At 50.2% G+C, this 14,250-nt stretch overlaps 7 protein-coding genes across 7 annotated transcripts; 4 read left to right on the plus strand and 3 right to left on the minus strand.

Annotated features, from left to right (window-relative positions):
• Nucleotides 1-404: 404 nt before the first annotated feature.
• Nucleotides 405-1,079, plus strand: GIQ15_03754 (uncharacterized protein; the record flags this gene model as incomplete). Its single annotated transcript, XM_033551171.1, has 1 exon — nucleotides 405-1,079. One exon carries the CDS (start codon nucleotides 405-407, stop codon nucleotides 1,077-1,079), a length of 675 nt encoding a protein of 224 aa, XP_033408332.1.
• A 452-nt stretch (nucleotides 1,080-1,531) lies between these two features.
• Nucleotides 1,532-3,404, minus strand: GIQ15_03755 (D-3-phosphoglycerate dehydrogenase; the record flags this gene model as incomplete). The annotated part of the gene is made up of 3 exons (XM_033551172.1): nucleotides 1,532-2,813; nucleotides 2,923-3,067; nucleotides 3,140-3,404. 3 exons carry the CDS (start codon nucleotides 3,402-3,404, stop codon nucleotides 1,532-1,534), a joined length of 1,692 nt encoding a protein of 563 aa, XP_033408333.1.
• An 811-nt stretch (nucleotides 3,405-4,215) lies between these two features.
• GIQ15_03756 (NAD-dependent methanol dehydrogenase) lies at nucleotides 4,216-5,830 on the minus strand (the record flags this gene model as incomplete). The annotated part of the gene is made up of 3 exons (XM_033551173.1): nucleotides 4,216-5,222; nucleotides 5,289-5,347; nucleotides 5,403-5,830. The coding sequence occupies 3 exons, from the start codon at nucleotides 5,828-5,830 to the stop codon at nucleotides 4,216-4,218; spliced, it is 1,494 nt and encodes a 497-aa protein (XP_033408334.1).
• A 465-nt stretch (nucleotides 5,831-6,295) lies between these two features.
• On the plus strand, nucleotides 6,296-7,759 carry GIQ15_03757 (ankyrin repeat protein; the record flags this gene model as incomplete). Its single annotated transcript, XM_033551174.1, has 1 exon — nucleotides 6,296-7,759. The coding sequence occupies one exon, from the start codon at nucleotides 6,296-6,298 to the stop codon at nucleotides 7,757-7,759; it is 1,464 nt and encodes a 487-aa protein (XP_033408335.1).
• Nucleotides 7,760-7,949: 190 nt separating this feature from the next.
• On the minus strand, nucleotides 7,950-10,680 carry GIQ15_03758 (exo-beta-D-glucosaminidase; the record flags this gene model as incomplete). The annotated part of the gene is made up of 2 exons (XM_033551175.1): nucleotides 7,950-8,715; nucleotides 8,777-10,680. The coding sequence occupies 2 exons, from the start codon at nucleotides 10,678-10,680 to the stop codon at nucleotides 7,950-7,952; spliced, it is 2,670 nt and encodes an 889-aa protein (XP_033408336.1).
• Nucleotides 10,681-11,754: 1,074 nt separating this feature from the next.
• On the plus strand, nucleotides 11,755-12,092 carry GIQ15_03759 (uncharacterized protein; the record flags this gene model as incomplete). Its single annotated transcript, XM_033551176.1, has 2 exons — nucleotides 11,755-11,809; nucleotides 11,866-12,092. 2 exons carry the CDS (start codon nucleotides 11,755-11,757, stop codon nucleotides 12,090-12,092), a joined length of 282 nt encoding a protein of 93 aa, XP_033408337.1.
• A 633-nt stretch (nucleotides 12,093-12,725) lies between these two features.
• On the plus strand, nucleotides 12,726-13,910 carry GIQ15_03760 (uncharacterized protein; the record flags this gene model as incomplete). The annotated part of the gene is made up of 1 exon (XM_033551177.1): nucleotides 12,726-13,910. The coding sequence occupies one exon, from the start codon at nucleotides 12,726-12,728 to the stop codon at nucleotides 13,908-13,910; it is 1,185 nt and encodes a 394-aa protein (XP_033408338.1).
• Between the last annotated feature and the right edge of the window lie 340 nt (nucleotides 13,911-14,250).

Below are 14,250 nucleotides of genomic sequence, written 5' to 3' on the forward strand. Positions count from 1 at the left end.
ATCAAGTTTCCTTAATGGGCCTCTCACTGTTTTATCGTGTCCTATTTATGAATTATTTCTGTTATATATCCTGGTGGCCTGCTTTCTTGCAATGCAATGCAGTATCGGAACAGGCGGAGGGACAAAGAACTGCTGTCCATCCGCGTGTCTGCCGCAGCTGTACACAGCATTTGATGCGGCATGTTGGACAAATTCTCTCACCATCTTGCAGTCAGATATATGGTTCTTCTTTATTCTTCTCTAGCCTCCTTTATCATGAGGGGTAGGGTACAAGATCTGCTGCATATATAAAACTGCTCAAGTCGCCGTCCACGGGTCCAAATTCCGTTCTCAATAAATCTTTTCCTCTCAAAACATCGTTTCTCCAATATAGCATAGGCTATTGTGAACTTATTTCCTTCAACATGGCGATTATCACCACCTCCGTTGGCAGGACGGCCTTGCTTGCCCTCCTGGCGTTTGGGAAGGTTGTGGCCAGCGGTCCTATTCCTGCCAGTGTACGTGGCGATGTGCTCATTACTATTCCTCACGGCAACCATATCGAACACCCCAATGCCCAAATGGAGTCGGGGGCCCCAGATACCAGCAGAATATCTAGTGAAGTTGACAACACCAACCAAAGGCTACCACCGTTGCTCACAAATAACGGCCTCCACTTCACCAAACACCCGAAGCCAAACACCCCCCACCACCAGCCGCCAATATTATCAAAGACTACTGTTGAAGCTAGGCAGTTTATAGATGCAGTCCCCACCGTGAAAAAGGAACCACCGTCTGGCGCAAAATCCACAAAACCTCCCCGGAGCAAATCAGGAAAACGTCAACCTGAGCCAAAGCCTGAACCGCTAGAAATAATTCCAGATAAACCCACTGCAGGGAACAGCGGTGCTCCTACCAGCGACTTGCTTGCGATTGGCAATCGCGTAAGGCCCGATATAACCATAACGAAGGGGAGAGTCGCCTCGAAAGACAGAACCACTGATATTGGCAAAGAGCCCTCTGTCGACGCCTACGGGTCGAGGGATAGATTCTCTCAGCAGGCAAACACCGTGACAAGGCCGGATCAGCCGGTCTCTTGATATAGCCAGTGGGAAAAGCGATTGTCATTCATATTTCATCCCTGGCATCCTGGAAGGTCCAGGTCATGGGCATGTACGGTTCTTTCGGAACTAGGGTTCTATTAAGTTGAGTTGGCTATGAAGCTGTTGTTTAAAACGATATAACGGCTATGTCTCTATTCACAAACAGGCGTTGGTTTATTTTACTATCCTCTCGTCAATGAATATATATATAACGGCCGTGTGGCCTTATTTTAAATGGCTCCCTTTCCTACAAGGCTCTCGTCTCCAACGCCTAGACAGCCGTACTATTGACCATTTAAGTGGTAGCTTAGGTTAGTCATATAACGCAGATTAGTTTAGACTAACTAAAGTCATAGTTAAATGATAAAAGCGAGAGCGAGAGTCAACCTCAAGGAACTAACCCCTTCAAAAGAAACAGTGCCTAGCAACTCATGCATGGAGGAGAGGCCTTATAGCGAAACAACGCTGGCACTCAAAACTCCGCCTTCATGTACCAGTGCCTTTGCCACACTCTCATCGACTGCTTTATCAACCCCAAGGATCATTAGAGCTTCATCATAGACTTGACCCTCGTTAGTCCTTTGCTGCTTTCCCTTAGAAACCGGTGCAACACTCATAAAGTTGATATTTACCCCTTCCTTGCCCAAGATACTACCGACGACGCCGATTTTACCTGGGGAATCGAAATTATGGCAAATAAGCAGTGTACCTTCGGGCACAAAAGATGTAGCAAACCGGTCTAGCCGAGATATCAGAGGCTGGGATTCAGAGCACGTCCCAGAGATGATCTGGTCATATTCATGTCCCTGTGGCTCCGGACCCTCTTTTGCAGTGTTCTTCGCTGCCGTAGCAACGAGAGTTATCAAAGATGAGTAAGAATGAGATGGGTTATCTCTTGAGTGCTTCTCGTTGACAATTATTCCACGCTCTCGAGCTACCAGCTCGGCATTCACAATGTTCACGTTCAAGCCTGCGGAGTTACTTATAGGGGAAGTGAGACCCTTGATAAGTGCTGCGAAAAGCGGCTTGGTGTTATTCATCCCTGAAATTTCACCTTCATATATCAAATCAAAGGTGCTCCGGTTGGAAAGAGGGTTTTCTGCTGAGCCGTAATGCTGGGTATAGATACTCCCAAGCTTTTCAACCAAACGAACGAACGGCTGGAGCTTCTTATACTCTTCCGGCAATATAAGAGGAGCGTTGACAGCGCTGCGTGGTAAAGCTCCACCCAATATCTGGAGTACCTGCTCGCATACATCAATCGAAACATTCTCCTGCGCTTCGACCGTAGACGCTCCCAGATGGGGGGTTGGTATAACTCGTGGGTGCGCAATGAGCTTTGCAGAGGCTGAATCAGGCGAAGGAGGCTCGGTGGCGAAGACGTCGACTGCTGCTCCCGCAATGTGGCCTGATTCGAGAGCTGCCAGTAGAGCAGGTTCGTCTACTGTTCCACCACGGGCCACGTTGAGAATACGCGAGCCGGACTTCATCTGGGCCAATTCAGCAGTCGAAATCATTCCCTTGGTAGATGCAATCAAGGGAGTATGGATCGTGAGGAAGTCAGCAGTCGGAAGCAGAACTGAAAGGGACGGCATCAAGGTGACGGAGGCAGACGCGGCAACGGCTGAGGACGCATAGGGGTCAACTGCATTGATTTTCATGCCCAACCCTTTAGCCAGACGGGCTACGATCAAGCCGACTAAATGTACGGTGGAGTTAGCAAATATCTGACTGTTAAAACGTCAAGTTAAGAGATGATAGTTCGATACCTTTCCCCAGTCCGATTATTCCAAGTGTTTTCCCGTGGACTTCAACCCCCACAAGGCGACTTCTCTCCCACCTATTGCTCTTCAGACTCGAGGATGCATCTGGGATATTCCTTGCCATGGACATCAAGAGCGCGATTGTATGCTCTGCCGCAGCGCCGATGTTGCCAGAAGGCGAGTTTACAACGACGATGCCATTTTTAGTCGCAGCTTCAACGTCTGCCACCAAAACATATCAGTTTAGTTTCTTGTCGATAGCTGGCAGTAGATAGATAAAGAATGATAACTCACCGATATTGTCGACTCCAACACCGGCTCTAGCAACAACTTTGAGCTTCTTTGCAGCCTGGAGGACAGCCGCCGTCACCTTGGTCTCCGAGCGTACCAGCAGCGCTTCGTAGTCTGGGATAATGCTGAGAAGTTCGTCTGCGCTTAAACCCTTGCGCTCGTCAACATCCAGGCTCGTTTTTAGCAGAGAGAGGCCGTCTGGAGACAGCTTTTCCGGTACAAGGACCTTTGCACGAAGGGTTGAGTCGTTGCGTATAGCGGAGGCCATCCTGACGCAGTTTTGAGACTCTTTCAGTCCACGCTATCGAGATGGAGATCGGGAGGACCAGAAAAGAGGAAGATGCACGATCAAGGAGCCAGAGAGCGAGGAGACTCGGCCTTTATTTATGCTGTTCAGCCTGGGAGAAGTCCAGCGGAAGTATCGCAGGACCGCGAGGAAACCACCTTTGGGGCCAGCAGAGCTCTTGTTCCACGATCCGAAGTAACAGCATCACTGCGGCGGACGAGTTAATGGGCCGTTGTATCGCTCCAGAGGCCAATCACCGTCTTGTACTCTCAAAGAATGGAGTGAAGAAGCGCTGCGGCGGAGTGGAATAGCAGATAAAAGCCGATGCTCGACTTCGAAGGTACCCGGACATGGATGCTTCACTTCAGGGGGCGTTGTCTGCTCGAACTCTCCATGCCGCCGTCTTTCGTCGATGGGTATAGGAATAGGCCTGGCTGGATCAGAATCCTGTTTCCTGTTCGTATTCCTTTTTGTGGTGACTTGGGTGTGACAAAAACGCCATCCTGTGGAAGTACTTTTGAAGGAAAGTAGCTATTTAATCGCTTGAGACGTGGAAGTTTCATCGATTTTACTCTCGCAAGGTTCTTTTAAGTGACATCATAGTAGCTTTTTTTTCTAGATAAAAAAATAACATAGTGGACGAGGACAAGGGTCTTACATGGAGAACTAGTTGTAGACCCGTTAAATATATATTTCCAGCTGAGTACCCGTATACTCCGTATAGGGGCTATTATTCATGCACCCGGATAACAAAAGTAGTCGCTAATGATATAGAAAGGCTGCATATAGAGCGTTAGTATTCCATCGAGTCTTCGAACAGCTTCCGCAACTGTTCCTTCTCCCCCTCGAGTTCTTTGCTGAGATTGGGAGCCAAACTGAGCACTCTCTGCTGCGGAATGGTGCCTTCAATCAACATGTCGAGATGCGAGCTGTTGAAACCTAGATCCTTTAGCCCTCTGGGCTGGTCACCGAGCCCGATCAAAAACTCGGCAATGGCTTCACCCAGTACCTCTCCGGCGCTCTCTCGCTTGACATTCGAAATGTCTACCCCGAATACCTCTGCCGCAGCCAGATGGCGGTCTGGGTTACTAGCGGCCGTGAAGCGGAAGACGGCTGGAGCGGTAACTGCAACTGATACTCCGTGAGGGATGATGTCGTGGTCTACCTCGTATCCTTTATGTTTATAGCCCGGGTTTTGTCCCGAGACAGGATAGCTCATGCCATGGCATAGATGAACACCGGCATTGCCGAAGCCTACACCGGCCAGTGTCGCAGCGAGAAGCATCTGGCTCTGGGCCTCATGGTCTTCTGGGTCCCTTACGGCGCGAGGGAGGTATTTGACCGTACTTCGAAGGGACTGGAGGGAGAATATGTCTGAGATGGGATTGGCGCCTTGATATGCTGGCCGATTGATAGGATTTGTAGGCCGAGGGGTGCGTTCGTTGTATGGAATAGCTGTCCATGACTCCAGGGAATGGCATAGGACGTCCAGCCCCGAGGAAGCGTGAACCGCTGGCGGCATGGTTCGAGTATTGAGAGGGTCACAGATGCCCAGCGTCGGCTTCATGTTTCGGTGTGCTACTCCGGTTTTGGCCTTCTTGTCGGTCAGGTCGAAGATGGCCGTGCCGGTGGTTTCTGCTCCTGTGCCCGCGGTGGTTGGGATGGCGATGAGCGGCTTGAGGGTCCTGGCAATGGGCAATCCCTTCCCTAGGGGTGCGTTCACAAAGTCAAGGAAATCGGCCTCGGGATAGACGCAGTAGAGGTTCATCAGTTTGCAGGTATCAATGACCGATCCTCCGCCTGCGATGGATTCACAGACTCGTCAGCGATGTAGTCTTCACACTATCTAGAGACAAAGCAACTCACCAACAGCAAGGAAAGCATCCGCATTATAAGGCTTCGCAAAGGCAATAGCATCCTTGATCCTATCTAGACGTCAGTTTGACTGTCAGTCTCTCGGGGGAATAAGGCCAGACTGACGAGTAATCCTTCGGCTCAACTCTCACGTTATCATAGACGGTGAATTCTATTCCCTCCTTGCTCAATCCCTCCACGGCCTGCTTCATGGCATTCAACTTGGCTACATTCTTATCCGTGACAATGCACACCCGCTTAGCACCCAGGTTCTTGAAGTCCATGCCGACCTCTCTGGTGGCTCCCGGCCCGAACCGTATGCTCGACGCAGCCACCTCGAAGGCGTACTCCTTCTGCTGCGAGTCGTCAATGGGCGATGCAAAGTTGCGGACATGCTTAGCGACTGCAGAGATCTGGCTCGGCTGGTGGTGATGGTGGTGAGACGGGTTCGAGTGGCATGGACAGCTGGGGGGATGGGTGTACTGGACCGTCCGGAGCAGGTTGAAGGCCTTCGTTGCCGCCGACGGGGCGACTCTGATGGCTGGGAGGACCATCCTGGGAGACTTCCAACGGCAAGTCTATGTAGAGTCTATACAAGATATCAGGGGGAAGGCCTCTATCTATCTATCTGGGTGTATCCCACCAGAGCCGAGCGGAGAGCCGAGAGGGCGGGGAGGAAAGCCGAGGTCCCGGCGCTTTTTCCCCGGGGCGGAGTTTCTTGACCACTTGTTCTGTGGCCGTATATATATATCAGACGGCGGACAGCACGATAAACAGCAATTGCAGTGGAATGAATCAGGATGAAGAGGCCTTCGAGGACCAGACTGCTGGCTTCTTGCCGCCAAGGTGAGGCTAGCAAATATTAAGTACGAGGTTCGTGATATTTACACAGCCACTGGTGGCATCAATCAGCCCGATGGCCGCCGTCTCTGCTGGTAAGAGATGCGAAACCACGACGCAGACGACGACGACGACGACGACGGCGGCGGCGATATCAGGGTTACATCTAGAACAGAAAGATGAAGTCGCTATTCGGCCGAAGCAACAGACACTCCCAGCAGCCACAGCAGCCGGCGTCGCAAACGACTGCCCAACCACCGAGCTACCCCCCTCAGTCGCCAGAGGAAGGCCTCATTCTTCCTCCTCCGCCGTACTCCGAGTCAGTCGGGACCCCGTCGAGCGAGACTGTGGCAGGAGACAGTAATATCAGCGCGCAGAGCAAGCCTGCAGAGACACAGAGCAAGCCGAGCACCAGCGCGGCAGCTTCGAAGCGAAACCCTCTAACCGACCAGGAATCAGCTTTACATCTGGCGGCAAAGAACAACCATATCAGCGTGCTGAAGACGCTGATAAAAGTTGGTGTCGACGTGAACAGTGCAGACTCAACCGGTTGGACGCCCCTGCAGAAGGTGGTCTCGTATCACCTCGAGAAGGGTGAAGATACTATCAAATGCCTTTTAATCGCGGGTGCAGACGTGCATGCTGTGAACGATGAAGGGATGACAGCGCTGGGCGTCGCTGCATCCAAAAACCTGCGCATCATCTCGGATATCCTTCTCAAGGCCGGGGCGGAAATCAACCCGTCAGACCCCAAAAAGGTGCCCTGGTCTCCATATCTCCTCGCAGCATGGAGCGGTCATCTGGAGCTGATGAAGTTCTACCTCAACTGGGGCGCAGACGCGCGGGGAGTGAACCATGAAGGCTGGAATGCCTTGCACATAGCTGCCAGGCAGGGACATCTGTCAGTCATTCGATTCGTGATTTCGACAAAGGAGCCGCTGAGCGTTCGCTCTACCATCCATGATAAACGTACAGCACTGCATATCGCAGCAAGGTATAATAACCTTGAAATCGCGAGGTTCTTCGTTAATTCTGGAATCGATATTCATGCAAAGAGTCACGCCAGCTACACGGCCTTGCATGCTGCAGCAGAGGAAGGGAACGATGATTTAGCCCTCCTTCTCCTGGAGAGCGGCTGTGATATAGAGGCCAAAGGACAGGACAACTGGACCCCCCTTGCGCTGGCGGTTTACAATAAGCGGGAATCCATGGTCCGGCTCCTTGTTGAAAAGGGGAAAGCCCAGATTGAGACGAGGAATGCCAGCGGCTGGACGCCGTTACTGCTTGCTGCTAGATGGGGACAAGGCAACATCGCCCAGTATCTCGTTCAACACGGCGCAAATCCGAAAGCGGTATCCAATATGAAAAGGACTCCTCTACATATGGCGGCGCTTCACACGCACGAGAAGATCGCGGAGGTGCTAATTGGACTAGATATTGACGTCAACGCCGCTGACGAGGACGGCTGGATGCCCTTGCATATGGCCGCGAGGAACGGGTCAGAGAAGATTGTTAGCCTCTTGCTTGAGCGCGGTGCTGATCCGAATGCAAAGTTCAAGCCTGGCGGTGTTAGTTCTTCTCCCCTGCAGCTCGCGGCCGAGCAGGGCCATGAAAAGGTTGTCGAAATGATAATCTACGCCTAGGCGATGGTGTCAAAGAAGTAGAGCCCTTATTTATGTAATGTTTTATAAATGCCTTATGATGCTATGAAGGATTGGCGAGCATGGAGTTTGCGTAGTTTCCGGGGGGTGTTCACTGATCACATCGATAGCTGCGAGATAGAGTAGGATTGTGATATACCATCATATACTATTGCATTGCTCGATCTCATTCTCATGGTTGAATTATCTTCTTTTCCACATTATACCCCGAAACTTCTAGTTCAACCCTACCATTACCTCCATAACTAACAACCAGCTCCAGCTTCTCGTTCGGCCATAACGTGACATAATTATCCTCCCAGAATACCGGCGTAACCTCATCATTAATCGCCTTATCTAGCAGACTCAGCCGTATAAAGAAAGCCGGGTGGCTAGATTTATTGCGCAGAACGATGCGTGCCGTCGTCCTACCGAGCGATACGTCACGTCCATGTGCGGTAATATCTACCTGGACATCTGCCTTGCGTAGCTTGCTTAATGACTTGAAATCCGCAAACTCCTTCACTGGTGTATGATACCAGGTCGAGGCATCCCAGTCAAGTACGTCATCCCTGTGGGGAAGCCAGTAGATGTTTCGACTCAATACTTTACCCGATGCATCTTTGAGCAGCAGGCGGAGGAAAACGACGTCTGCGATTTGATCTAGGTCAGGGATTTTGGATAGTTTCTTGGATAGGAGGGATGATGTGGTCGTCTTGATAACGGCGCGACCTAGTGGTTTGCCGTCTCTGTCGACGAGGTCTACGGTAACACTGCGGGCGCCGCTCTGCGAAAGAGAATGGTTAATAAGGTAGACTGCCTGCTGTCGGTAATCGAATGCGACATGTTCTATACGCGCTCCGGTCTTCGTTCCAAAGTAAGCAGCTATGGGCTTCAGATAGTAGTCAAATAGTGCCCAGTGTAGATTGGGCCAGGCCGGATTCAGCATCCAGTAGATCCTATCGTGAAATCGTTAACTATCAGTGAACACACCTCAATAGAATAGTTTGGGGAACTCACAGGCCAGTAGTTGAATTCTCATTACTCTGATAGGCTGAATACGCCTCATATTGACTCCGAGTCGCCTCGTAATCCATAAGCTGAGACTTCAAGGAGTAGTCCTCCAAGCTCTCCGGCTTGCCATACCGGCTGTACAGGGCTTTGTTATAAATTGAACGATCGCGGAATTGGGACACACCAGCAGACATGTGATATAGAGCTTTATCAGGCTTGGTCCACAGGTCTTTCATGTCTTCCTCAGACAGAAACCTCTTCATGCTGCGGATCTCTGGGGTCCCTACACCAGCACCGAGTTCCGAGCCGAATCCCCCTGCACCGGCAGCTCCAAGCTTATCACCGTACCAGTAGGATGGCGGAACCCAGTCATACGGCCCATCCATTTTCATACCAGAAGGGCCAATAAGCTTGGGAAACCCCCGTTTTGCGGCCGAGGAGACGATGGCAGCGTTCCAATCCATACGTTTAAGAGCGTCAACGTAAATCTGAGTTGCGTTATCGTTAGGCCAGTAATCAGAACCTACCAGGAAGGCTAGCATGCTAGGATGGCTTTGCATCATCTCAGCTTCATGGAGCATGCTAGAGGCTGCAGTTGGATAGTCCTCGTCCTTCCAGAGCTCTCCAAATCCATCCTTGTTGTATGTCCATCCCTCCCAGTGGTCACAGCATTCCCATCCGCTTATAACCATGAGCCCCATGCGATCAGCAATTTCATACAGCTCTGGGTGTTCTTGCTTCCCCTCGAGACGGACCGTATTCATACCCATGTCAAGTATGTATTGAAAGATGGTAGTGATCCGTCCAGTTTCGAATCGTAGGAAGATATCAGAGGTATAGCCTGCGCCCATAACGAAAAACGGTTTTCCATTAACCTCAAACTCGATAGCATCACGGGAGTTTACTCGAGAGTGAATATGCCTGATTCCGAACCTGCGTTTCTTCGGTCCATCAGAGGTATATTTGCCTACAAATGCCGATATTTGTGCAGTATACAGCGGTTGGTCGCCCCACGTAGCAGGCCACCATATTTTTGGATTTTTAGGGTTGATATCCATGGTTATCGTCTTCCATTCACCGGGTTTAAGGTCGAAAGATGCAGAAATGGAATGCTGTCGTCGGCTATCGCCATCTTCGCCGACCGTCCCCCTAATGTCGCCCTTGACGGACTCCTTGCCAATATTGTGGACGTCCGTTTTGACTGATACCTTGACGCTGCTCATCTTTACCCCAGGGGCGAAATCGGTGGTAATGCGGGGAGTAGAAAGCCGGACGGGGCCAGTCTGTGAGAATTCAACATTACGCCAAACACCGGTGCCGTTATCTGGCGGGTAAGGGTTCCAGTCGACAAAGCCGATGGCCAAATCTCGCAGGTAGTTGGTAGGATAAGCTTTAACCAGGATACAGTTGTCGCCCTGTCGAACATATTCGGTCACATCGTACTCGTGGCCGCCGTAAGAGCCAGCCTGGACGTCCTTGGACGCGACTCTATACCCGTTCATGTATATGTCGCCCTTGGAAGTTATTCCATGCGTCTGAAGGGTAAAATGCTCCCCACCCCGGGGCTGTAGTTTGAACTGCTCTCTGTATATCCAGGAAACATCGCGGAATTCGGAGTCAGGAACCGTCTTGAAGTTGTCTGAGAAAAAGAGCGTCGTCTCGTTGTAGACGTTGTTCTCTACAAGGCCAGCCATCACCGTCCCGCGGGAACCGACTCGATACCATGAGGAGACGTCAACTCCTGGCAGAGAGAGGCTAGACATATCGCCCGAAAGCCGGCGTTCGGATTGTAAGTGCCATCCCGGAATGATTTCGCACTGTCCTGCCGAAGAAACCAGGGACGAGGCCGGTGAAGCGGCTGTATGGGATACAACCAGAAGAGCGGCAACATAGAAGAAGATAGGCCACATGGCTAAGGGTATAGAGAAATGGCCGCGAGTTAATATCTCCTACCGTGAAGGATACAGACCAGGCTGGGGAGTAGAACAAGCGGTCGTACAGGCTTGAAGCTCTCGCTACTGCAGCAAGCTCATAACTGGCCCAGCTCTTTGAGTAACTCGTTCAGCTCTTCAAGTAACTCGTTCAGATCTTTGAGTAACTCGTCCAGCCTTCAAGTAACTCGTTCAGCTCTCAAAGTACCTGTGCCTCTGCTGTTGTACTTGTCAGCGTAAAGGTGGTAAATATGCAAGAGCCTGCCAACGACGAGATGGTACCCTCCGCCGTAACGTCTCGAGGAACAGCTACTACGACGGCAGTCGAGCCGGACGCATGGATGTCGACTGCAGACTGGCCGTATCTGCAACCCGGTCTCTCATCGCTTGAACTGCCTTCGCTGATGTCATGATATGTATCTCATGGATGTTGACTGGTTGGTGCATGCAGCAGATCTGCAAAGGCCAACTCGTAGCCAGCCGACTCACCATCATGCTTATAATCGAGAAGCGTGGTGTGTCAGTATCATCTTCATCTTCATCACATCTTCATCTTCATCATCTTCGACTTCAACTTACTCTATCGTGTATCTTGTGTTTACCTGGGCTAACTATGTCACGTGCGCATAGGCGTAGATCCGAGATATCAACATCAACTCCTACACAGATGGACCTATTGACGCTGGGTTCTGCGTTGTCCATCCTCATGTCTTTTTTTAATTTATCTTGTCAGGTTGGAATTGGGCCTACGCCGCAGATGGTCTATATCAATCGTGGCTAAGTTATCCAACAGTTAACTACTAATATCACAACTATATACCCCAGCAGCTCCTGCAGAGCCGAGCCATAACAAGCCAACCTGGTACAGCCTTTCCATCGGGGGCTAAGCAACGCGCTTTGTTGGATTTATATATTTAGCCCAAGCCCTTCCCCAGCCTCTTATGGGACAGACCTCTCTACACCTCCAACTGCATCTATTCAGATATCCGTCACCGCTACCTCACGCCTGGTATCAACCTGCAACTTCATCTCCACCTCCACCGTTATTCAAATATGGGAAACGACCCGGAAAAACTCTCCAGCGAGGAGCTAGCTGAACCTCCATTTGGTATGGTGTCTCCTAAATCCTACAATCAACAACATAGCCTTGCTCACATGGCGCAGATGGCCTCCGCCGAAAGGATTGGGTTATGCTTTGTGTTACCCTCCCGTTCATGTTGCATAATACATATCTCATGTTTCAGGCCTGGCAGAAGTTCGAAAGCTGGGGAGCTGCTAGCACTACTGACAAGACGCATCTCATCTGGGGGGCTATCTCTATGGTATTCGCGATTACTACCGTATCCGGCTATGGCACCCTTCTGGTGCTTTCATATCGGGATCGAGCATAGTTGGATAATCGGCTGGGGCCTTATGAAGATCTGAACACTCACAAAATCTCTGTACGATAAGATCTCTTTTGTAACTAATTGGCCCATGTTAAAAGATTATTGGCCTTGATCTAAAAACAACCATCATATCAATGTGTTGCGTTGGTGAAAGACGCCCTGTTGTGTATTTTCGTTGATATATATCCTTGTGCTATAGCTTTCCTACCATAAGCATTGACTCTTTCTGTCCTAGGTTCTATATTCTTAGCTTCTGATAGACCAGAGAATTCCAACCTATACTCCATATGACTGCATACTACGTGATGGTCTAGGACAGCGTCCCAGACAAGAAGCATAGTGCCTTTTTTACCACAATTAGAAATAGCATTACTACCAGAAATAGCAACATCTTTACGGCCTATGAATGGCTTCACGTAAAAAATGAATATGTTGTAGTTGGATTTCAAGTCATGAGAAAACAGCTGTGTTATGAATTTGAGGACTTAGGTTCTCGGGGACAGGATATAAGAGAGCAAGAGCCCGCTGGCATTTTGTCATAAAATATCACACATCCATCATTAGCAACATTCCCAATATACAATATATACACTTCATATATATACTTCAAACATACCTTACAAGCCACTGCCAAATATGCCCCTTCAAGCATTGATACTGCCGCTGCTCTTTCTTGGGTCTTTTGCTCGTCCTGCACCAGAAGGCCTTCCCCCAAGCACTTCTTCTGTTGTAGGAGATCATATTCCTTCGGCGGTCGTTCCCGCCCCCCCACAGTACACGAAGGAACCATGGCATGGAAAGCTTCCTGAGCTCCATTGGTCAACTAGCCATGGAGACGAGAATATGAAAAGTACGGGGTATTCTCCCTTTTGTGACTCGAACCACGCTGACTTTAAACAAGATGGGACAGATATTGTGACTCGAAGAATTGATCATACTGACCTCCGAACAGCTTTCTACCTAGGCGTGCAAGCGCATGCAGCAGCCAATGTAGGCGTCATATTTAAAAGCATGATCGACGACTGCAAGGAGTGGAACGAAAAAGCTTCGAAAGCCTTTACCTGCGTCTGGTCAGCTATTGGTACCGTGATTGGGTTCGGCATTGCGTTCGACCGCGCATTGATGTTCCAAGGCTATATAGGCCAAAGGCTCAATGATAACGGGTGGCACGTCCCCGGGTTCAATAAGCGCGGCGAAGTCTCTCAGCTCGAAAGCCATCTTTCCTCAGTTCTCTCCGCTGACGTTCGACATATTGGTATCTGGGATGGCGCGTCCTTATCAAGACGAAGTGGTGGAGGTGCCCAACCTGTTCCGCGTCACATATTTGGTGCCAATTTAAATGGCAGGGAAATGCATTTCACCTATATGGGAGAGGCGAATAACGGCAGCTACTTTCGATTTGGCCATGGACCAGGGCCCGAGACAGAAAACAACCGACGCCGCCTGAAAAGTCGGGAGACGCACAGATATAACAACCAGTACTTTGATAACGGGGGTCTCGACTTTATTATGGAAACGGACCCTGGAAATGTCAACAGCCCGGACGTTTACTTCACCACTGATGACCAGAACGAGTTCGACTGGATTTATGAACAGGTTGCTTGCTATTTGGGCGGATGGAATCCATTTTCCAACCCACTGTTGGCTGCGCCAGGGCTCAACTTCCAGGCATATAATGCTTATGACAGGGTGACGTTGGCGGCTGGGGCTATCGCACCATTCACCAAGGACGCGGATTCGATCATTGGAGAGATGACGCCGATGGGCGGCATTGAAACGAATGATGTTTGTACTGCGAACTCTGGGCACGACGAACTTTAGTTGATTGCCATCCTTTTTGCGAAGCGTCTGTAGTTAGCTCTATTTTCATATATATCTGTACTTACAATGCGGTATTCAAACGTTCTGGCACTGTGTCGCGTCCTCTATCTAAAGCATCATATAATGTTGCTCGCATAGTCTCTTTTTCTCTTTCAAGCTCTCGTCAAATAGGATATTTTGAGGGTTGATATCTCCATGAGCAAACCCCACGTTCTCTAAAGCCGCCGCGGCCTCTGAAAGCTGTTGCATCCATGTAAGAACAGGGCGCGGTTTGCTGACTTGCTCTAAGCGTTCGTACAGCGTTCCGTGCCTCAAAAGCTCTATAAAGATAAGATCAGGC

The sequence above is a fragment of the Arthroderma uncinatum genome, assembly GCF_011692745.1.
Source record: "Arthroderma uncinatum strain CBS 119779 chromosome Unknown scaffold2, whole genome shotgun sequence".
Taxonomy (NCBI): domain Eukaryota; kingdom Fungi; phylum Ascomycota; class Eurotiomycetes; order Onygenales; family Arthrodermataceae; genus Arthroderma; species Arthroderma uncinatum.